General features: G+C 44.6%; 2 protein-coding genes across 19 annotated transcripts in view; one reads left to right on the top strand and one right to left on the bottom strand.

The window, feature by feature from the left end:
* Window positions 1-3798: 3798 nt before the first annotated feature.
* Window positions 3799-10867, bottom strand: LOC309400759 (uncharacterized protein). 11 transcript variants are annotated; one of them, XR_014176710.1, is made up of 7 exons: window positions 10745-10849; window positions 9980-10076; window positions 9397-9533; window positions 4886-4996; window positions 4490-4573; window positions 4309-4395; window positions 3799-4194 (listed from the first exon to the last, which is right to left on the bottom strand). XR_014176710.1 is itself a non-coding variant. In XM_081969409.1 (4 exons), exons 1-4 carry the CDS (start codon window positions 10003-10005, stop codon window positions 3932-3934), a joined length of 483 nt encoding a protein of 160 aa, XP_081825535.1. In that variant the 5' UTR covers window positions 10006-10020; the 3' UTR covers window positions 3799-3931. The 11 variants fall into 11 exon arrangements, 1 of the variants encoding a protein (XP_081825535.1); XR_014176711.1 differs by having other exon boundaries at window positions 9810-10076; XR_014176713.1 differs by having other exon boundaries at window positions 9397-10076.
* Window positions 9876-24570, top strand: part of LOC309400757 (WW domain-containing adapter protein with coiled-coil-like) — a 105414-nt gene continuing 90719 nt past the window's right edge. For 2 of the 8 annotated variants that reach the window (XM_081969398.1, XM_081969403.1), the window contains exons 1-3: window positions 10074-10560; window positions 10711-10747; window positions 14920-15115. In XM_081969398.1, coding sequence (XP_081825524.1) covers window positions 10520-10560; window positions 10711-10747; window positions 14920-15115 — 274 coding nt within the window. In that variant the 5' untranslated portion in view covers window positions 10074-10519. The other 6 variants (XM_081969397.1, XM_081969399.1, XM_081969396.1 and 3 more) reach the window with 6 other exon arrangements.

The following is a 24570-nucleotide window of genomic DNA, read 5'->3' on the forward strand; positions in this document are numbered from 1 at the left end:
GGATCTTGGAGTCCTAGTGGACAACCATTTAAATATGAGCCAGCAGTGTGCAGCAGCTGCCAAAAAAAGCCAACACAGTTCTAGGCTGCATAAACAGAGGGATAGAATCAATATCACGTGAAGTGTTAATACCACTTTATAATGCCTTGGTAAGGCCACACTTGGAATACTGCATTCAGTTCTGGTCGCCACGATGTAGAAAAGATGTGGAGACTCTAGAAAGGGTGCAGAGAAGAGCAGCAAAGATGATTAGGGGACTGTAGACTAAAACATATGAAGAACGGTTTTCAGGAACTGGATATGTCTAGTTTAATAGAAAGAAGGACTAGGGGAGACATGATAGCATTGTTCCAATATCTCAGGGGTGGCCACAAAGAAGAGGGAGTCAAACTATTCTCCAAGGCACCTGGGGGTAGAACAAGAAGCAATGGGTGGAAACTAATCAAGGAGAGAAGCAACTTAGAACTGAGGAGAAATTTCCTGACAGTTAGAACAATTAATCAGTGGAACAGCTTGCCTCCAGAAGTTGTGAATGCCCCAACACTGGAAGTCTTTAAGAAGATGTTGGTTAGCCATTTGTCTGAGACGGTATAGGGTTTCCTGCTTAGGCAGGGGGTTGGACTAGAAGACCACCAAGGTCCCTTCCAACTCTACTGCATTGTATTGTACCCGAACGTATTGGACATAAACAAGATAACAAGATATAAAGACATATTAGACAACCAAGAAAGACTAAAAACAAGGCAAGAATTGAAAAATGAGGGAATAGACATAGGCTGGTGGCCCTATTTACAAATACAGGCAAGGTATAAAAAAGACTGGGATGGATTTTATAAGGAGCCGCAAGAGCTGGATAAAATTCTACAGGGAACCGAAGAAAAATTGATTAAAAAAATATATCATTGTCTATTAAAATTTAAAATGGAAGAAGAAACTGTGAAAGAAACGATAACATGGGCGATAAATTTTGGGTATAGTATAGAATTGGCGGAATGGGAAAAACTTGGGAAATAAATTACAAATTAACAATGGCAATGGCATATACAGAGAGAACATGTACAAGATGTTCTACAGATGGCATCTTCCACCAGCGAGAATTGCAAAAATGTTACCGGAGTGCTCACTTATTTGTTGGAAATGCAACCAACAACATGGAACATACTACCATATGTGGTGGACGTGAACATCTGCGAAAAAATATTGGAAATAAATAAAAGATTGGCTAGAGGAGATTACTACACACCAAATTGCACTAAAACCTGAACTATTTTTGTTAGGAATTATAAAAGGAAATTATGAAAAAAATATTAAGATACTTAATTCTACGCATAATTATGGCACCGAGAATTACATTCGCACAAAATTGGAAAAATAACTATACACCAACAGAAGAAAATGTAATAATAAAAAATTGGAATGTGCAGAGATGGAGAGTCATGAAAGAACTAAAAGAGAAAGAAGAATCTGAATATTACTCCGTATGGGATTTATTGTATAATTGGCTAGAGGAAAGGGGGGGAAAAGCAGGAAAGCAAAAAGAAAGGAAGAAAGATCAACAAATCAATAGACAACTACAAAACCCGAAAATGATTAAAAGATAGAAATATGAGATAGATTGTAGAAAATAAATATTAAACAAAATGACTTAAATGTAGTAAAGACTGTTATATATAGAATATTATATATAGAATGAAAAAATGTATGAAATATAAATATATAATATATAAAGTTATAGTTATAAAAGATGTACTTGTATAGATAAAAGAATCACAACAGATATGTAAAAAAATGTAATGTGTTGCAAAGATGTGAAGTTTGTACAAACAAAATAATAATTAAAAAAAAGAACTATGCTAGAAGAAGTGGTTAAAGACACAATGTTAACTTGGGCAAAGAATTTTGGCCATACGATTGAACTAGAAAAGTGGCAACAACTATGGGAACGGAATTATAAATTAACCATGTCAACAGCTTACAAAGAAAACTTATACAAAATGTTTTACAGATGGCACGTCACCGGGAAAACTAGCAAAGATGTTTAAAGACAAGTCAGCGAAATGTTGGAAATGTCAACAAGCAATAGGTTCATACTATCATATGTGGTGGACATGCACAGAAGCAAGGAAATATTGGACTAAAATTAAGAGTATGGTTAAAGAAAATGTTACAAGAAATAGAATTTAGACCAGAGATATTTCTACTAGGTATTATCCCAGAGAAATTCAAGAAAGAGGATATTTGATTATACATGCAATTACAGCAGCGAGAATTGTATTTGCTCAAAATTGGAAATTAAATAAGCTACAAATAGACGAAGAGATAATAAAAAAGATATTAGATTGTGCAGAGATGAATAGGTTGACAATTAAAATAAAGAATAAAGAGGAATCAGAGTACTTCAAGACATGGGGAAGATTTTATGATTGGCTAGAGAAAGCAAGCTAGAAAAGGAAAATAGGGAGAAGATAAAGTACCCAGACGACACACTATTAAATGGAAAAGGGGGGGAGAAGGGGAAAACAGAAAAGAAATATTAAATATATAAGTGTTGTGGCCCAGCAGGAGCCGTTGGAGCTGCCACCAGACTCCGACAGCGAGGGTCCCTATGAGTTGGCTCTGGAGGATGTGGAGGACCCTGGACAGGGTTCCGACTCCGAGCAGGGATCAGAGAGGCTGGTTGGCCACCAGGAGGCGCCTGAGGCATGGAGCAGTGGTGAAAGCCAAAGGGAGTGTGCTCCTGATGTCATGCCTTGGAGCAGTGGGGAGGAGACAAGGGAGTGGTTTCTGGATGCCAGGCAACGGAGAGCTGATAGACGGAGAGAACAGCTACGCATTTACAAGAGATGATTGGATTCAGGTGATCGTAATCAGGCTCCTCTCAAGGCTATTTAAGGAGGGACTTTCCGACAGTTGTTTTGCAGGAATCAATTTATCATTAGAGGTGGAGACGCTCTCAAATCTGTGTCGTACCTTGGCAGGCTGGATTGCTGCCAAGGTGTTATCTGGACCACGGCAGGCTGGATTGCTGCCAAAGTGTTATCTCTACCTGGATTGCTGCCAAGGTTTAAACTGTATGTAAATAAAACATCTTGCAGAGACCTTGTTTCGGAGTGCTTTGGTATACGAGAAGGGGGGGGGGGTGTCAGAACATATAAGTATATATTCAAGAGTGAGATATAAAGGGGGGGGGAAACATAACTAGGGTAGACTAGCGAAGGTAAGGGAATAAGAAATGATACTAAATTATATTTGGGTTGGCGGAAATACCATCCCAAGGAAACATAATCTGAGATTTGAAATATACACCAACAATAATAGAAAAAGAAAGGGAGAGAGGAGGAGAGAATGAAAGGAAGACGGGGGAAAGAAGAAAGAGGTAAGGAGAGGCCGATGGAAGGGAGTGAAAGAGAAGGAGAGAGGGTAGGAGGGGGAAGAGGAAGCAGTAGGAGAAAGGTAAGGGAAGAAAGAAGGAGAGGAGGAAGGAAGAAAGTAGAGAAGGGAGGAAGGCAGAAAAGAAAGGGAAAACAAAGATGTGTTACAAAAGGAGGAAGGGATGGCAAATAAAGCAACCCAAACTGTACATTATAACCTACTAAATGGAATAATAAATGTATAAGAATGATAAATGTAAAGAACAACAATTATGTGAATGTATACTTAAAATGGTACGTAAGAGAATAAAAAAATAAAACATTCTTTGGGGAAAAAACACCTGGGAAACAGGTAACTGAAAAAAAAAAAGAATATTTTTATACTTCATTCTGCACCATTCGCCCCATACAATAAACACACTTTGCTCTTTAGCACAATCCTTTTATTTGCAATTTACAGTAAGTTCACACTAACTTCACCAGCAGAATAATAACCTTCATCAGAGCTATCATAATAATAATCATCATCTTCAACCTCTGTAGTTGCCGTACAAATACAATCAACAACCCCACATACGCATCCCTACAGCAACATTATCTTCATTTGAAAGGCCTCTTTTAATCCCCCTTGGTAGACAAACGGGATAATCATAACTCTTCAGAACTGCTTCCTTAATATTGTCATTAACATCCTCAGTACAAGTGCGGGTAATAGACTTCATAGGACTCCGACAACCCCTGCTGTCATCTTTAGATTCTTCCTTACTTGAGGTGCTTCTTAAAAAAACCATACTCTTGTCATGTTTATATCCAGGAGCCGCTTCTGGTTAAATATAAAAAATATCCCATTACTAAAGCTAACAGCAACTCTTCCCCCATTTATTATATAACATTATCATTAATACATGTAGTAAAAAGACAATTTAGTTTCATTTACCTAAGCATCCCTCTGCAGACTCTTCATGGGTTGATATGTTTATTATTAAGGAGGATGTCTTGTTATGGCTACATCCTGGAACAGAACCTGAAAAAATATATTAATTCATTACCTATCATGGTGATAACAGGGTTATCCCGATTTACACCCCTCCCCCTTTGAATATATAAACAGTCTTTACTTAAAACTGCCTGTTGCTTGGTCCTGCGATGAATAGCTTCTCTTAGCCATTACCCATCCATGTGATGTCACAAAATGGGTGGAGCTACAACATAAACAAAGCACGTCACAAAAAGGAGGGGTTATAACATAAACAAAACAAATGTCACAAAAGGGAGGGGCTAAACCCTATACTAAAAACGATGTGTACTATGTACTACTGATGAGGAACTCAGCAAATTTGCAAACGACACCAAGCTAGCAGGAATAGCCAATGCTCCAGAAGACAGGCTTAAGATACAGAAGGGTATTGACAGACTTGAACATTGGGCGCTATCTAACAAAATGAAATTCAATGGTGAAAAAAGTAAGGTTCTACGAAGAAAAACAAAATGCACAGGTACAGTGCATGTGGTACCTTGCTCAATAGTAGTAACTGTGAGAGGGATCTTGGAGCCGTAGTGGACAACCATTTAAATATGAGCCAGCAGTGTGCAGCAGCTGCCAAAAAAGCCAACACAGTTCTAGGCTGCATAAACAGAGGGATAGAATCAAGATCACGTGAAGGGTTAATACCACTTTATAATACTTGGTAAGGCCACACTTGGAATACTGCATCCAGTTTTGGTTGCCATGATATAAAAAAGATGTTGAGACTCTAGAATGCTCCAATACTCTTCAACATCTTCATAAATGATTTAGATGAGGGGATAGAAGGGGAATTCATCAAATTTGCAGATGACACTAAGCTGACGGGAATAGCCCAAACCAGTGGTGGGCAACCTTTTTTTCCAACTGAGCCAAATCTCGCCAAAACCATGATTGAAATTTATTTTGAGAGCCACATTTTTAAAACCGAAAATACATAGGATGGTACACTGTTTTTAGTTTCAATAAGTTTTTATTGAGAATATTCTGCATGCAAGTATCCACATAGGTCGGGAGGATACAAATAACACAACTAATAAAACAAAAACTTTAGAACGATATTATTTATCGATAACATTAAATTCCGTAAAATTTGCCTTACAATGTAGAGAAAATTACATCCTGACAATGACTGACAAAGTCACAACCACTAATGTGAACATTGGCCTTGCATTTCCTTGGATAGTTTGAGTAAGTCAGGTTTGTATGTTGTTGTTTTTAATTTCATCTCTCTCTCCCACTTTCTTTCTTTTTTTCTTTTTCTTTCTCTCTCTCTCTCTGGCTCTTTGTCTCTCTCTCCCTCCCTCCCTCTCTCTCTCCCTCTGTCATTTTCTCTGGGTGTCTGTCTGTCTCTCTCTCTGTATCTCTGTCTCTCTCTCCTCCTTCCCCCATCTCTGTCACTCTGTGTGTGTGTGTGTGTCTGTCTGTCTCTCACTCACTCTGTGTGTGTGTGTCTGTCTCTGTCTCTCCCTCTGTCCTATGACTGCAGAATGCTGCAAAATACCATAAATGCAGGCCAGTTGTTGAGTGTTTCAAATGTGATTGGAACACTCAACAAGGTGACCACAGTGTGTGTGTGTGTGTGTTTGAGTGAGACAGACAGACAGACAGAGAGAGGAACAGAGAGAGGGAGTGAGAGAGGGAATCAGAGAGAGACTGACAGAGTCTGACAGAATCAGAGAGGTACTTTTAACTACCTGGCAGCGGCGTTTTGCCTTGGGGGGCTCCTCAGAACATCCCAAGACTTCGGAGGGAAGCTTACAGCCCGGAGCAGGAGCAAAGCCCCTTTCCCAACTGGCCCTTCCTCCCTCGGAACGCTTCGGAGGGAAGCTTCTGCATAAGCCCGGGCGAGTGACAACAAGTTCCCGCCGTTACGAAGTCTCCGAGGCTGTAATTTTCTGAGCTGTGCGCGCGCGCCTGTTTTCCACGGCGTAGAGCAGCGGCAAGATTCTGCGTGGCCAGCGATGATTCCGGGGGCCATCCGGGAAGATGAGGAACGCGAGGGGGGACGCTGCCCCCCCACTGATGGCCTCCGGAATCATCGCTTGCCGCTGCTCCACGCCGTGGAAAACAGGCGCACGCGCACAGCTCAGAAAATTACAGCCTCGGAGACTTCGTAACGGCGGGAACTTGTTGTCACTCGCCCGGGCTTTTGCAGAAGCTTCCCTCCGAAGCGTTCCGAGGGAGGAAGGGCCAGTTGGGAAAGGGGCTTTGCTCCTGCTCCGGGCTGTAATTGCGCCTATGTTTTCCACGGCGTGGAGCAGCGGCGCAATTACAGAGGCTAGCTGCAGAGTCCTGACTTTTGGGGCGGCTGCCCGAGAGGAGGGAGGGGAGCGGGCGCCCGGCACACAGAAGACCCGCATTAAAGTGTGTAAAGAGCCGCATGTGGCTCGCGAGCCGCGGCTTGCCGACCACTGGCCCAAACCCTAGAACCGTGATGGCGAACCTATGGCACGCGTGCCACAAGTGGCACGCAGAGCCATTTGTCAGGGCACGCGAGGCGCTGCCCTATCAGCTGGCCAGTGCGCATGCGCGCGCTGGCCAGCTGAGTTCACCTTTTTAAAAGCTATTTTTCGCCTTCCCCAGGCTCCAGAGGCTTTATAGGAGCCTGAGGAGGGCGAAAAGAGCCTCCCCCGCCCCCCTGGAGGCTTCAGGGACCGTCCCTGAAGCCTTCGGAACGCTTAAAACGACCCTCCGAGCAACCCGGAAGTCACTTCCGGTTTGCTCGGAGGGTGGTTTTAAGTGTTCCGAAGGCTTCAGGGACGGTCCCTGAAGCCTCCGGGGGGGCGGGGGAGGCTCTTTTCGCCCTCCCCAGGCTCCTATAAAGCCCCTGGAGCCTGGGGAGGGCAAAAAAAATGTAAAAATGGGGGGGTCGCGCGTTGTGCGCGCATGCACACTGGGGGGGGGGGTCGCGCGTTGCATTATGGGTGCGGCACACCCGCCCTTGACCCCCCTGCGCTTCCCCCCATTTGTGGCACGCGAGCCAAAAAAGGTTCGCCATCATTGCCCTAGAAGATGGACCCAAGATCCACAAGGATCCCAACAGACTTGAACACTGGGCCCTATCTAACAAAATGAAGTTCAATGGTGAGAAAAGGTTCTACATTTAGCCATAAAAACCTAAATGCATATAGAATATGGGGTACTTGGCTCAACAGTAGTAACTGTGACAGGGATCTTGGAGTCCTAGTGGACAATCAGTTAATTATGAGCCAGCAGTGTAGTGCAGCCACCAAAAAGACAACGCAGTCCCAGGCTGCATTAACAGAGGGATAGAAACAAGATAATGTGAACCACTTTATAATGCCTTGACGTAAGACCACACTTGGAATATTGCATCCAGTTTTGGTTGCCACAACATAAAAAAGATTTTGAGAGTCTAGAAAAAGTGCAGAGAACAGCAACAAAGAAGATTATGGGACTGGAGGCTAAAACATATGAAGAATGGTTGCAGGAATTGGGCATGTCTAGTTTAATGACAAGACGGACTAGGGGTGACATGATAGCACTCTTCCAATATTTAAGGGGCTGCCACAAAAAATATGGGCTCAACCTATTATCCAAAGCACCTGAAGGCAGGACTAGAAGCAATGGATGGAAATTAATCAAGGAGAGAAGCAACCTAAAACTAAGGATAAATTTCATGACAGTTAGAACACTTAATCAGTGGGACAACTTGCCTCCAGAAGTTGTAAATGCTCCAACACTGGAAGTTTTAAGATTGGACAACCATTTGTTTGAAATGGTATAGGGTTTCCTGCCTAAGCATGGGGTTGGACTAGAAGACCTCCAAGGTCCCTTTGAACTCTGTTATTCTGTTATAGCAGATGCATTTAGTGGTAACACTGCTCAGGGCAGCCGAGCACAAAAAGGCAGCATTAAAAACCAAGCCTGACCAAGGGACAGATGCAGAACTTAAAGAGCTTAATGTTGCTCTCTGCCATCTGAGGCAGTTGCTAAGTAGATGGGCAGAAAACCTGTGCCCTTCAGATACTATTGAACTACAATCCCCACTATCCCACACCATTGTCTATGCTGGTTGAAGATGCTGAGAACATTAGTTCCACAAAACTACAGAGCTACATAACCCACCTGAGCTAGAATTATATTGTCCACAGCTTCAGGTACTGAAGTATTATGCATATATCCTCCACATCTGGAAGTATTGGTACTTTAAAGATGGAAGCCTAATATGTTTTTGCCATGTTCCTAATGAACCCCCACAGAGGAGCCACTTTTAATTTTTGTTATTTCTCTATTTCTGAGGCAAGGAGAAGCAAACAGAAAAAATGGTTTTGCTTTGTGTGGTGTAGTCAATTTGGAAAGTTCAAGACTGAGAAAATGTCATGTCTCCTCTTTTCTGGCCACCGACAAAAGTGAGGAAGGGCCCACAATTTTGCCCCTTCGCCCTTTCCCTCTTACCTCCGATTTTCCCCTCTGCCAAAGGGAAAGGCAAGGTTTGGCAAAACAGCAAAAGGAAGACAATGTCCCGCTCTTGCTGTGGTTTCCAGCCTTGGAGGACGGCGCTGCAACGGATCCTCCCCAGGCGTCTCGTGAAATGGCCACTGGGCACCTCGGGGGAGGGGAGACTTCACACGAGCTTTAGGCAGCAGTGCCAGGCGCGGCTGAGGTCCACCTCCGCGCCTGCGCACTGCTGAAATTGAACTTCTTGAGCATCCCTTCCGCAAACTACAAGCGGGACCCAGCAATTCTCGGACCGAGGTGCACGGTTCATCGCCCCCTCCCGGTCTTGTGCGCGGGACGGCTGGCGTACAGCGCCTCCTTATGGGGGTTTGGCTAGAAGTCTCATTGGAATTCAGGAGCTCCGGTGCTTGAAATTATTCGTGCATCAAAAGCGCCTTCCAGATTGGTTGGATTACAACGCCCGCCTTGCAGAGACATCAAGGTGGCTCAGGATGGTGACAGTTGCAGTCCAATATATCAAAAGCGCGCTAAATTGTGCCTGCCCTCCCACAAGTAAATCTTACTTAAAATACCTACTTTTCAAACAGGACTGCGCTGTCATGGGCATCGTTTCGGAGTCCGTTTTAATCTCGTCCCAGGCGGTTTTCCCAGAGGCTATGCGGAAAGGACATTTCTTCCAACAGCTACAAAAGGACGGACCGCAGAGAAAAGCCCTGGGTTAGAACGGGAAAATAAATAATGCCAGATTTATACCAAAGGCGTCACTGCTTTGCCATCTTCAGCCAGGCTGCAATTGTCTCTGGAGCCGGTAAGTTCCACCCTTGCGCGCGAGAGCAAGCAACATGTTTAAAGTCAGGGAGCAAATGAGAGAAAAAGCCTCAACCAATCAGTGACCCGGGATTGCTCGCGGCTTGTGATGCATTCTCGGAAGTTTGTTTTAGAAGTGCCAGGAAAAGTGCCTATCCGAGCACGTTCCTCATTTCACTTACGGAAACAACCGAAGAAACAACGGATACAAACGGCAGGGCGGGGGACACCCAGCGTCTGGGAATGCCAACGTCGCATAAAAGCGAGAGCTGTCAGCTCAACGGAAATCTCCGATGTTTTCCCGAAGGCAAATCAGAATCGGACGCAGAAAGCCTGAGCGCGCAGGCTTTACCTTTCACGCCAAGGGATTTCCGGCATTGAACGGAAACGGCCGATGCCCCTCCAAAAAGGCTCTCAGAATCTGGAGGGGAGGTAGGAGGGGCTTACGCCTAAGAAAAAGGAAGAAGAATTAAAAAAAATATAGGGGAGGAGTTTGGTCGGAAGGAGCCGACCAGAGCCGACGTTAAGCGAAGGCAGTGGCGTCCCAGTTTCCCGGATGTAATCAGACGGCAGTAGTGTTGGAAGCAGTGGCTGGCGGGAGTGGGAGGCGACAGCGGCGGCCGAGCGAAGGCGGACCGTGGGAGCGGCGGGGAAGTCGTCGTCGTCGTCTCTCCTCGGTGTGCTTGTTGTGCAGCGCTGCCTGTCCTTGCGAGTGTGGAGAGGAGATGGGCCCTTGAGCGTCGCTTCCTCTCACAGCTGAGCTACCTGAGCCACCTCCCTCCCTTCCCCATCCCTGGTCAGAGTGCGGCTCCCCCCTCCTCCCTCAGCGGCGTCCGTGGCCCAGCCGCGCCCTCCTGGTCCCCTCAGTCTCTCTCACACAGGCCGGGCATTGATGGTAATGTATGCGAGGAAACAGCAAAGACTCAATGATGGGTAAATACCCCTTTCGCGTCCCGCCCTCCCCGATTGCGCCTCTGTCGCTGTTCCCCCCCCCCCCCAACCCCACGGTCCCTCCATGCCAATCGCCAGTAACGGTCACTCGCTAACGCTATCCGTATTTCTATCCGTCTCTTTCTCTTGCAGCTGTCACGACCGCAAGGGGAACTCGCAGCCTTACCAGGTACTGACTTCTTCGTCTGCCGCAGTCCCCATAATGAGCGGCCCGGCGGCGGCAACAACTAAAGTGTGGGAGGGCAAGCTAAACTAATCGAGCGCAGGCTTTCGCCGACGCTGCAGGCCGCACACGAGCCGCCCCTTAGTCACGCGCGCGGCCGCCTGGGAGAAGAGGAAGAGGGGCGGTTGCGGTTGGTTTCCTTCGCCGAGCGCGGAGCGCCTGAAGGAGACAGCGGTAGGGGCCTTGCGTGGGAGGGAAACGAGGCCTAGGTCTTATGGTGGACGGGAGGACGGCATTGTTTCTTTTTCTCCGGAAGAAAGCGGTGGGATAGCGGTAAGGCAGTTGTTTATAGGAACTCTTCCCTAAAACAATAAAGGACCCTGGGCCCCTGACCCGTAGAGGAATTCTAGTTCTTCAATCCTATTCATAAAGACCTTGTACATTAGGAGTGGTGCAGGTACTCGGATGTTGGAGACTCCTTGGAGAGTGCCACAACTTTAGTTTGTAGTTGGCTTTTCTTCAGACATTTTACTCCGCCCCACTACCAGAGAATGGGATAAAAATAATTACTTGACCCTTAAGGTACTTTCAGGTATCCAGCAGAGCTTAATATCACTGGACAACAAAGATTTTACTTCCTGAACGCTTTTGGATGTAACTTACAGATTTTTGTCTGCTAATCACAAAAGTAGCCTGTAATTTAACCTATTTTATTTTTTCTTTATTTTATTTTGTCAATTTGTACAAGGTAACAGGTATTAATATAGACATGGACATTATCACATGAGATTGGTACAAATATATGGATATAAATAAGTATAACTTGGCCATGAACACATAAAATGAGTACATATCAATGGGGACAGTAGGACAGGGACGGTAGGCACGCATCTCTTAGGAAATGTGTGAGGTCCACAGTGGACAGTTAAGGTCAAAGATGTGTGGGTTTAGAGGAACTAACAACAGAATCAGGTAGAGTGTTCCAGGCATTGACCACTCTATTGCTGAAGTCGTAGTTTGTGCAATCGAGTTTGGAGCGGTTTACTTTGAGTTTGTATCTATTGTTTGCCCATGTATTATTGCAGTTGAAGTTGTCATTTACAAGTAGGACGTTATAGCAGATAATTTTGTGTACTATGCTTAGGTTGGAATGTAGGCGGCGTAGTTTGAGGTTGTCCAGGCCTAAAATTTCAAGACTGGTGGCATAAGGTATTTTATTGCAAGCAGAGATGTTAAGTACACTTCTTGTGAAATACCTCTGGACCCTCTCTATTGTATTAATGTCCGATATACAGTGTGGATTCCAGGCAGGTGAGCAATCTTCAAGGATTGGTCTAGCAAAGGTTTTGTATGCTCTAGTTAGCATTATAGTGTTACCGGCTAAAACGTTCATAAAATAAGGTTGACAATTTCATGTACCATTTTATAGAAATATTCTGGTTTGGCAATGTACACTCTTCAGTACCTGTTAGCCTTGTTGTACACATGAAAGAAACCTATGAAAACATGGAACTGTTGTTGAAGCACATCCAGTATACCAAGTACAACTGGAATAACTGAAGATCTGAAAGTACTGGTAGTGGTTCTGCTGCTTGGAATGCAGCTTGGATATACCAAGTACTGTTGTTACATGTGCACATGGCACAGCTGTGCTAGAGAGTCACGTTATATTTTTTTAAAATGGCCACTGAAAGAATTTTGTTCCAGGGACTGAAAAATGACACAATGAACGACTTATTGACCCGACAAAAAGATTGTTGCCTCCACATAAAATGAGAACTGATGAAAGATTTTGTGAAAGCAATGAACAAGGAAGGTGAAGATTTTCATTATTGCATAGAATCATATGGCTGGAAGGTATTTTGGAAGTTCTCTAGTCCAACCCCCTGCCTAAAGCAGGACTCCTCATACCATCCTGGACAAATGATTGTCCAGCCTCTTCTTGAAAACCTCCAGTGATGGAGCACCCACAACTTCTGCAGGCAAGCTGTTCTATTGAAACAGCTGTCAGGAAATTCCCTCCTTAGTTCCAAGTTGGATTTCCCTCTGATGAGCCATTTGTTGTCCTGCCTTCAGGTGCTATGGAGAATAACCCCCTCTTCCCTGTGACAGCACTTTTAAGTATTGAAAGACTGCTATCATGTCTACCCTAAGGTTTCTCTTTGTTAGGATAAACGTATCTAGTTCCCTTAGCTGTTCATGTTATGGTTTAGCCTACAGAACCCTTTTCTTTGTTGCTCTTCTCTGCACTCCTCCTAGGGCCTCGGCATCTTTTTTGTGTTGTGATGACCAGAACTGGATGCAGTATGAAAAGTGGCCCCACTAGTGCAATATAGAACAGTAGTAATCACTTCCTGAAACCTGGTGCTATCCCTCGGTTGATGCAGCCTCGGAATGCATAGGCTCTTTTACCAGCTGCAGCACACTGCTGACTCATATTTAAACAGTGGTCCATCAGGACACCTAGATCCCTTTCACAGTTACTACTGTTGAGCCAGGTACTGCCTGTTCTATACCTGTTCATTTGTTTTTTCCTGCCTAAGTGCAGATTCTTACTTTTCTCACCACTGAACTGTATCTTCTTGTATAGGGCCCAATGCTTTGACCAAATTTGAGACACATGTTTCCCAGAATAACATGTCAAGATTAAGAAAGGCATTTTTGTTGGTCCACAGATCAGATACATCATCAATGACAAACAGTTTCAACATCCATTAGTGGGGCCAGAGAAAATCCCCTGGAAACGTTCAAGGATGTAATTGAGAATTTTCTTGACAGCTACAGAGCACCAAACTACATTCAGTTGGTTGAGAACTTTCTTATGGCATACAAGACCATGAAGTGCAACATGACACTGAAGATTCATTTTCTGCATTCACACTTGGACTTCTTTCCCGAAAAACTAGGTGCAGTCAGTGATGAACATGGTGAAAAGTTTCACCAGGACATTTCCACAATAGAAAAACAGTATCAGGGCAACTGGAATCCATTCATGCTGGCTGATTATTGGACACTGTGGCAAGATGCATCAGACACCCGAGTACAAAGAAAATTGGTAGCAACACACTTTAGCTCTGTTGAACTCATGCAGCATTTTGGAAACATTAAATACATTATAGTCATTAAAAGTTAATTCCATATTTCTCAATATTCCTACATGATAAAGTTATCCTGAAATTATATTTGTGTTCAGTTTGAAGGGGTCCATCATAATCACCAAAAGTCTTCCAGGAAGAGAAACCTTTGAAAAAAATTGACCAGTGCATTTGGAGGCTGTACTGGATGACAGCCTGCCTTGTGTAAATATCCACTAGGCAAAAGGTGTATATTGCAAAATAATGCAGATGAAGAGCTGCTAACCATAGCTGGCTGCTCTCTGTTTATTCAGTACAGAACAAAGTGGTTTTGCTATGAAAGTACAGGTGCAGCAGTTGCTATGTACCTACACTATCTCACTTTCATAATCTTTGAGAATTTATTGAATCTGTTGTATATCTGAAAAAATTGTACACTACATAACTGCTGTATTCAGAAATGAGATCTTATTAAAATTAAATAAAAAATATTTAAAATTAAGTATTCTTGTACTTTGGGTAAACTAAGCTTTTGATAGAGACAAGTTACCACCATGAAATGCCTCTTAAAGCAGTATCATTTACAATGTATAACTATTAACAGTTACATCTGTGTTTCAAAAGTCTTAAACAGAAGTATGAACATATACTCCAAATATGTTACTCTCTGCTAAAGATAGTGTACGCACTACTGTCTGTTTTGATTAAGAATTGGAATCTTAGATGCATTTTTAATAGATCCCATCAATCAGTGATAGAACTCATCAATAGAAAATAAAAAACATCCAGAATCAATTGCTAGGAAATTTTTAAAGCAATCAAGTATTGGGTTACATTCTAGATAACTTGTTAAGTAGATCTACACATAGTTTTGGACAGCTGCAAGGCAAACTATTGTTGAACTGTTTTGAATTGAGTTGTCTGAAAAATAGCTTGTGATACACAATGGAGATTATGTCCAAGAATAATGCTAACCTAGAATATGCCTAAGTGTATACTTTAAATGTCAGATATTAGATTAAAAATCCGGATAATGAAAGCATCCATTGTAAATTCTAGGTATAATACCACAATTTAAAAATCTATTCTTGTAATTTCTTACAGGCTCTTAAGTACACATCAAAGAGTCACCCCAGTGGTGGTGATCACCGGCATGACAAGATGCGAGACGCCACAGACCCTTCACCACCAAATAAAATGTTGCGGCGATCCGATAGTCCTGAAAATAAATATAGTGACGGTACTGGACACAATAAAGCTAAAACCATTCATGGCCACAAAGTTAGAGAAAGGGATGGTGGTGAGTTTCCTTCAAACCTTTATTTAAATATAAAAATAATAGTTGAATCAATTTGCCTCACCATTTCAGGTTGGCAGAGCACTATGTAAAATGCATAAAAAAGAAATAGGTTTTAAATAGTTTTTTTAATGGTACTTTTATTTTCATCTTTATCCAAAGTAGATAATTGTCTTTTTACATATAAGAAATGTATGGTCTGGCAAGCTGAGGTGTTTTCTTTGAAATCTCCATATTTTATGTATGTTTAATGTTCTTGAGTTACTACTTTAATTCCTTTGACATTTAGCTTAATTCAGCAGCAAGGTATATTAGCACATTACAGCTAATACTAGTCAATACTTAAAAATAGCACTGGTTATCTGAAAAGCTTTATACAAGTGGAAGAGAATTCAGAAAACATGCTCAGCATTATTTTGTAGACACTTAAAAGTGCCTGATCTTCTGATATTTTCTACTATGAAAGGCTAGTGAGCTGCTGACTGCTTCATGTGTGCAGGTATGCTGCCTGAGAGAAACATGGTACATCCATAACATAGGATAGTATGGGCTCTTATCCTTTTTGGTTCAGGCCTGCTGCTTTAACTGTTTGGAAGTAAATGAGAAGTTCACAGAGCCCTTTTAATCATTAGGCTTGGTTTAGTGTGGGTATTGGTAACCCACGGCTCTTTTATCCCCCTGCTGTGGCTCCCTGTCAGCTGAACCCACCACTGGCTGGCCCTGCCCCTCACCCTCCCCTCCCAGTCACTTCTTGCCTGGCCTGAGAAGGTAAGGGCGATGGTGGGGGATGGAGACTCACTCCATATTCCAGAGCCAGGAGCGAAGCGCCCTTGTACTTGCCTTATCTCGTGGGTGCTTCTTCCGGCCCTTGTTGGTGCTGCACGCACCTTGGTTACTAGGGGAGACGCATGACTTGCTCTCCACCCCAAGACACTGGCCCGGCTGCAGTCAATGCTCCACGTCATAATGGGCTCCAGGAGGAGGAGGGGATGCTGTCTCCCCCATTGTGAAGTGCGCTAAATTTAACTGCTGCGCAAGGCGGAGAGCAAGTTGCACGTCTCCCCGAGTGACCGAGGTGCACACAGCTCCCAGTGTTTTCTGTGGGAAACAGGTCCAAATGGCTCTTTTGAGTGTTTAAGGTTGCAGACCCCTGGTTTAGTGTGTAGGATACATAGCAGCATACTGTGCTGTATGCAGTAATATGGCTAGAGTTTTTGTTCTTATTAGTAATCTTTTGGGTCGTAACTGATAAAATCAGGTTTTCTTCAATTCTTCAGTAGAACTTTTAATTGCTGTTTTTTTAAGCCTTACTTGTTGCTTCATTAAAGCATTTTCTGTGTTTTATGCCTAAAGAAGCAAGTTTCAACTCAAGTTGCTTGTAGTATGTATGTCATAAAATGCAGCTCATCACTGTTAATCAGAAAATTAGGAATATTGTACATATACTTCATTTTATTAATAAAGGAGAATATTTGTAGCTCAGGGTTGAAAGGAAGGGTCCTTGGTGCTCTCTGAGCTTGGTTGTTTTCTTGCAGATATTTCATTAACCAAACTAGGTATCATCATTTTTACGCAGGTCAAATTTAAATTGAATAATGATCTACTACCACAGTGATGACAATAATGTAATCTACCACAGTGATACTGCAAAGGAGTGAAGTGGGTATTTCAGGGCATCCAGGAAGCCAAGTCTTAACATGTACTGTACTTTTATTTAAGTAATGTGAATTGTGTGGCACTGTTAACATTTGTTATTTCAACTGCCTAATATATCTTCCATCCCCAGAAAAAATAGGAAAGGCTTACTCAAGTGATAATGTAGTGTAACTGAATGAATATTGGAACTTGAAAATCTTGGTATCAAATTCTCCACTCAGCCCTGAAGTAAATTTTGTCATCTATACCCAAACATTCAGGGCTCTAGTGGGGTTATATCGTCACATGCTATATAGTCATTTTTATAAATTGGATAAATTAAACCAGTGTTTTTGGTGCTATAGATTAAAACAGTCTTACACATTGCCTTGTTGGCATAGTTATTTGCGCTTTACAAATTCATAAATATTTCCATGAAGCCTTTGTTTATATAAATGTTTGTTGTAATTTAATTGTAGGAGTTCTTTTACAATTGGGCTTGATGAGTATATTCTACATGTAGTCAGGCAAGGGATATTTCAGATTATTTGTATTGGAAATAATTTGCAAAGATTAGTCTGATTTAAAAAATATATATTGTTTGTTTTTCATTAAACTTTATTATAGTATAAAATACAAAGAAAGATCATAAGGGAATGGGGGAGGGGTTCCACATTTTCTCTTTTCTGTTTCTCTTTTGAGAAAGGAAGAAAAACAGCAACCTCCCAACTTTTTTCAGTGCAGTGAACAGCGGTCCCCAAGGCCCGGTGTGGGGGGCATTTGACAGGCACATGCACACAGCTTCATTGCTGCTTTGTGTGTGAGCAGCCTCTGATTGTGCAAGTGGAGCTTCACATGTGAGCACAAGGGTGCACCGCTCACGCGAGTGGAGTTTCATGTCCGCACGCTTGCCCATCGCTCACGCAGCCTGGTTTGAAATGGGCCATAGCCCAGCCCAGTAGTGGGCCACACCCCGGGTGTTGGTGACCCCAGGGGTGATTTGCTGGTGTTACTGCCGGTTCGCTTCGCTCGAGCTTTGCATGCGCAGAACATTATAAAATAACAAATAAACATGCCGGCAACGGCATGGGAGACATGGAACCGGTTCGGGGGCGTGGCCAGCCTACCATCCCTACCAGTTCGGCGACCCAGTCCCAATTGCCACTACTGGTTCACCCAAATCAGTGCAAACCAGTAGCAACCCACCTCTGGGTGACCCCTGCAGTAGAATACAGTTACAACCTCAACTTTTTGCTTTACATGTTTAGTGACTAGTAGCCATTTCTATAACAACAAAGTTCATCTAATTGCCAAACCGGCAGTTCAGCTGCAGTGGGGAATGGAGCGGGGGGCAGGGAGATGGTGGCAGGTGGGTGCTTCCTATTTTGACACCCCTGGCGTTGCTTCCGACTCTTGGGCTGTGCCACTCTACAAGGTTTTTTTTTAAAGCCCCGTGGCTCTCCTAGTTTTTTTTCTAAATGTCAAGGAGACTGCAAGTTTTTTTTAAACCCATGCCACTTTTGGAAAAAAAACCTTGCAGAGCTGCTGGTTTGGCGTTCAGGGTGGAGCCAAACTACCGCTGCTGCCCTCTGAAAACCAGCTCGCTCATCTGGCTCTCCAGCGCCTGCAGTGAGTTATCCCCGCGGCGACTTTCAAGTGTTGAGATGTCCTGCAAAGAAATGGTGGCACCGAGTTGGAAGAGGAGAGTTGGCAGTGGCGAGAAGGCCACCCCCTGCTGGCAGCCCCAAGCTTGGGGGGGGGGGGGGTTGGAGTTGTCATACTGTAGACTCCCTCCAGATATGCTGGAAATCAATATTGTATCAATATGCTGTTACTTACTGGGAAGACCGTGGTGGTGCAATGGCTAGAATGCAGTACTGCAGGCTACTGTTGACTGCTGGCTGCCTGCAGTTTGGCAGTTCAAGTCTCACCGGCTCAAGGTTGACTCAGCCTTCCATCCTTCCGAGGTCAGTAAAATGAGGAACCAGATTGTTGGGGGCGCAACATGCTGACTCTGTAAACCGCTTACAGAGAGCTGTAAAGGCTAAGTGCTATTGCTAGAAATTCAGGGCTGACTTGATAAAGGTGAATAGTCTTGAGGTTTTAACATAAGGGATTATATTGGAAGAGACAATTATTTAGGTTTTACTTGATCAAGTCATAAAGGATTTTAAAGGTAAAAAATCACAATGCTGTAAACATACTTTTTAACTCCTAAAATGCTTATAAAGCAGGAATTACTTGGAATTAGTAAAAGGTTTTAGGGCAAGGAGTTGGGAATTTTGATAATCTGTCATGAATTATTCTCATAGACATTAAGTAGTTCTTTATTTATTAGTTTAGATTTTTTAGCTCTGCTCCTACATAGAACTTGTTTCTCATGTACTTGTTGAATTTGTACTTGATTGCATTAGATTTAGTGCTGGGGTAGGGGAATGTGACCCTTATGTAAGTAGCAGGAGACAGAACTTCAGTTTTAAATGTAGCAGTAAATAAATCTACCTCACTACTTTTGGGCTGCAAATCCATTATCTTTGATCTCGGACCATGTTAATTTTTGTTCATGGCAGGTATACAGTAAAAACAAAGAAAATACATCTTGGACTCATGGATTTATTTAGCTCATGTCTCTAATATTCTGATTTAAGCTAGCCAGGATTTATAGTGGCATGGCATCTAAATTGTGAGATCTCCTTTTAATTTGCTATGTAACTTAATAAAATGGATTGCTCGGTTCTGATTGGCAGTAAAAAGATCATTTAGGGTGAAAGAAATATTGCCTATACAAAGATGTGGATTGAGCTAGAACAAACTTGCAGAAAGTGGAAGCATGAGACTTAATGTTAGTGGTTATCTGAAATACTTGAAAACAACTATTGCAGCATATCTGCATCCACATATTCCATAATTCCTTTACAAAAGTGCATTGTCACATACAATACGTACATACATACAATACAATACAAGGAGCATAAAGGTTTATCTATCAGTATGAAGATAGATAAATAAAATAGGTACTGTATGCCTGTAAATGCAAATAGCCATAACTGGAATATGAGCCGGAGTTGTATTGGCTAATCAACATTCAAAATTGGATGGTGACATTTTAGATGTTTGGATCACTTGATTGCCTATCCTTAAAGTTCCAATTTAATAAGACAGACATGTTGGCAACAAACTGTGAAATCCCAAATCTAAAAGCTTCCTGGGATTCCACCCAGTTGAAAGTTCAGATCTTATCCCCACACCCATAAATCCATCACATGGTGCAATCTTCTTCGGCCACACTGGCATCTCTACCCAGCTGGTTCCAGTCAGGTGCAGAGACAAAAGATGACCTTGATTTCTAGAAAGGAATGACAACAACACATTCCACGACCTTGTTTTTGTCTCAGGCCGGTGGATGAGTGATCAGGGAATAGGGGACCTAGCCATTACTCCCCTGTCATGGTCGGATCACTATCTTCTCCGGCTGGACTTCCCTGGTGCTACCCCACACCGCGAGGAGGCGGAACCGGAAGGTATTAGATGGTTCCGCCCCAAGCGCCTGTTGGAACCAGATAGGTTCCAGACGGAGCTTGGGCCACCTCCTGTGGATTTGACCCGCCCCCGAGTGGAGGACCTGGTAGACGCATGGAATAGTGCGACTACCGGGGCCCTGGACCGGGTGGCGCCTTTGCGGCCTCTCCTGCGGCGACGAACCACCCTGGCTCCCTGGTTTACCGAGGAGCTAAGGGTGATGAAACGCCAAAGGAGACGCCTAGAGAGTCGTTGGAGATCCTCTCGTTCCGAATTTGACCGAGCACAGGCACGAGCCTACTTGAGGACGTACCTTGTGGCATTAAGAGCGGCCAAACGTCAACATTGCGCCGCCCTTATTGCGTCTGCAGATAACCGCCCTGCCGCCTTGTTTCGGGTGACTCGTTCCCTCTTGTTTGAGAGGCCGCGGGAAGCCCCTTTACAGGGTAGAGCAGAGGAGTTTGGGAAATATCTACATGACAAAGTCGCTCAAATCCGGATGGGATGGACCCCCTTCAGTGGTTCAGTAGAGACGCCCGTGGCGAGTCTTGAGGGTCCGCTTTGGGAGGAGTTTGATTCGGTTGCCATCGAGGATTTGGACAGGTTGCGTGGACGTCTGCGACCCACCACATGTTTATTGGACCCGTGTCCCTCCTGGCTTGTACTGGCATCCTGGGAGGTTACACGTGACTGGCTCCTGGTCCTAGTGAACACTTCGTTGGGTGAGGGGTCTCTACCAGCCGCCTTGAAAGAGGTGGTGGTGAGACCCCTGCTCAAGAAGTCTTCCCTGGACCCGACGGACCTAGTCAATTACCGTCCAGTCTCCAACCTTCCTTTTTTAGCGAAGGTTGTAGAGAGTGTGGTGGCACAGCAGTTCCCACGCCACCTGGAGGAAAATGATTATCTAGACCCGCGCCAGTCCGGCTTCCGACCCGGGCACAGCACGGAGACGGCCTTGGTCGCATTGGTGGATGATCTCTGGCGGGCCAGAGATAGGGGTTGTTCCTCTATCCTGGTCCTATTAGACCTCTCGGCGGCTTTCGATACCATCGACCATGGTATCCTGTTGCACCGGCTGGAGGGGTTGGGAGTCAGGGGCACCGTGTTACGGTGGTTTGGCTCCTACCTCACTGACCGGACGCAACGTGTGTTGGCAGGGGAGCAGAGATCGACCCGGAGGCCTCTCACATGTGGAGTGCCACAGGGTTCGGTACTCTCGCCTCTCCTGTTCAACACATACATGAAACCGCTGGGCGAGATCATCCGTGGTTTTGGGGTGGGATATCATCTGTATGCTGATGACACTCAGCTATACATCTCCACCCCAAACCACCCCAATGAGGCCATCGAAGTGATGTCCCGGTGTTTGGAGGCCGTACGGATCTGGATGGATGGCAACCGACTGAAACTCAACCCTTCCAAGACGGAGTGGCTGTGGCTTCCGGCGCCCCGGTTCAACCAGGTGTTTCCATCTCTGGCCATTGGGGGCGTGCAACTAGCCCCTATGGAACAGGTGCGCAATTTGGGCGTCCTCCTGGATGCCCGGCTGTCCATGGATGACCATGTAACAGCCGTGGCAAGGGGGGCGTTCCATCAGGTTCGCCTGATGCGCCAATTGCGCCCCTTATTGGACCGGGATGCCCTACGCACAGTCACCCATGCGCTGGTGACGTCTCGCCTGGACTACTGCAATGCTCTCTACATGGGGCTTCCTTTGAGATGCACTCGGAGACTACAGTTGGTCCAGAACGCGGCCGCGCGGGTGATCATGGGGAGGACTAGATTCTCCCCTGTAACACCTCTCCTGCGCGAGCTGCACTGGCTCCCTGTGGTCTTCCGAGTGCGTTTCAAGGTCTTGATTATGATCTTTAAAGCGCTCCATGGCACAGGGCCTAGTTACATGCAGGATCGCATCCTGCCCCACACATCCCTACGACCAATCCGCTCTCACAGAGAGGGACTTCTCCGGGTGCCGACCGCCAAACAGTGTCGGGGGGCGACACCCAGGAGCAGAGCCTTCTCTGTGATGGGCCCAGCCCTGTGGAATGACCTCCCCCGGGACATCAGGATTACTTCCGATCTCCGCTCCTTCCGTGTACAACTGAAAACCCACCTCTTCCAACTATCTGGCCTGGCTCAACCGTAATTTTCCCGTACTCCTCCTGACTGTCTGTTTTTTAACATTTTGAATTTGGATTGTACATGGGGTTTTGTAATTAGGGTATTTTAATGGTTTTTAATTGTCTATGTATTGTATCTGTTAACCTCCTCCGAACATGTGTGTCTTTGTACTTATGTATGTCATGGATTTATGTAAATGTTATATGTTTTTTACTCCATTGTACGCCGCCCCGAGTCCTTTTCGGAAAGGGAGCGGCTAATAAATTTAAATTATTATTATTATTATTACTCCTTTCTATTCCCCCTCCCAATTACTACACTAATGAAACAGCATAATGAAATAATAGAGAATGTGGCAGGCCAAAGATCCTAAAAAGGAATATAACTGCAGGCCTGACAGGCGGCCTCTCCTCAGAAGAAAAACATTTCCTGAAAAGAGAATAACATAAAAGTTAACATAACAAAATCAACCACCTCCCCCCCCCCCCCGGGGGGGGGACCCTTTGGCTTATCGGGAAACTTCTCATGGAATTGTTTTACTAACTTCTCCACTTTTAGATTCCAGCTTTTCACCCAAGTAGCTTCAGACATAGGGTAACCCTTCCAATGCACTAAATACTGTAAGCGACCCCTGTTCAGCCTGGAGTCTATAATATTTTCCACCTCATAATGTGTTTCCCCTTCTACCACTACAGGAGGAGGGGGAGCTTGGGTGGACGGTCTTATGCAGGACCCAATTACTGGTTTCAACAAGCTACAATGAAATACTGGGTAGACTGAGTCGAACTGTAACTGGGTTAATTATCTTCTCTATTGGGAATGGACCTAGAAATTTTGGCCCCAATTTCTTACTAGGCATTCTTAATCTTATGTATTTGGTAGATACAAAAACTTTGTCCCCTACACGAAAGGGGGGTTGAAGCGAGCGGTGTTTATCAGCTTGCTTCTTGTAGGCTTCTGCCGCAACTGCTAGAGCCTTCTTCGTATTTTCCCATCCTTTCTTTAGTGTGTCCATCCATTCATTCAGAGACATGGAGGAGGGAGGTTCTCTTGGCAGCTCAGGCATGGGAACAAATTCCATGCCACTGGTAATTTAGAAAGGAGTTAATCCAGTGCTGCTGTGGACTGCGTTGTTCTACACCAGTTCGGCGAAGGGAGCAAGTCTGACCAATTGTCTTGCTAGATAGTCCACATAACACCTGATACATTGTTCCACCATCGCATTGGCCCTCTCCGCTGCTCAGTTCGTGCTGGGATGAAACAATGAGCTCAGTTCTTGTGTGCACCCAATGGATCTCAGGACCTTTCTCCAGAACTTGGCAGTGAACTGAACTCCACGGTCTGAAATGATCCTCTTGGGCACTCCGTGCAGGCGATAAATATGTTTCACAAACATTTTCACTAATTTCTTTGCGGACGGCAACCCTGAGCAAGCGATGAAGTGTGCCTGCTTGGAAACCAAGTCAATAACTGTCCAGATTACTCTGTTCCCATTGATGTCTGGGAGTTTGACGATGAAGTCCATTGCAACCTCTTCCCATGGTCGGTTAGGGCTGGCCACTTGTTGTAGTAGTCCAGGGGAATTCTCCGGGAGTGGTTTCATCGTTGCACAAGTAGCACAGCTTTTTACATAATCTTCCATCTCTGATTTCATCTTTGGCCACCAAAATTGATGCCTAGCGAGGTGGAGCATTTTTAGGAATCCAAAGCGGCCTCCTAGTTTCGCCTCATGGCTTCGCTGTAGAACTTCCAGCCTCAACCCTGTGGGGACGTACAGTTTGGACCCCTTCCGGGCTAATCCATTTTCCATCGTTAGGATATCCTGGTTATTGTTGAGGCACTGGTCTGTTGGGAGCGCCAATTTCATAGCTGTCATCAGCTTATCCTGGCTTCGGTTAGTGACTTGGGCTGCCTTTTGGTGGGAAGAAGAAATGATCGGGTGAACAACTTCTCCCTTCTTACTGTCGTCCTGCGGTTTTCATGACAAAATATCCCCCAGCAAGTTTTTTGGTACTTTTTGGATCCCTGAGGTTTTTGTCTCTGCTGCAGGTGCTGCAGGTTCTGGGCTCTTGGGTTCAATCTTCCCTGGGTGGCCCTTTTCCTCCACTGGTGGTAGCGGCCCAAACGCAATCGTCAATTTCCTACCGCCGTCATCCACCTTTATCGTAGGCTTCCACTTGTCA

This window comes from Natrix helvetica, assembly GCF_964273705.1.
Source record: "Natrix helvetica genome assembly, chromosome: W".
Lineage (NCBI taxonomy): Eukaryota > Metazoa > Chordata > Lepidosauria > Squamata > Natricidae > Natrix > Natrix helvetica.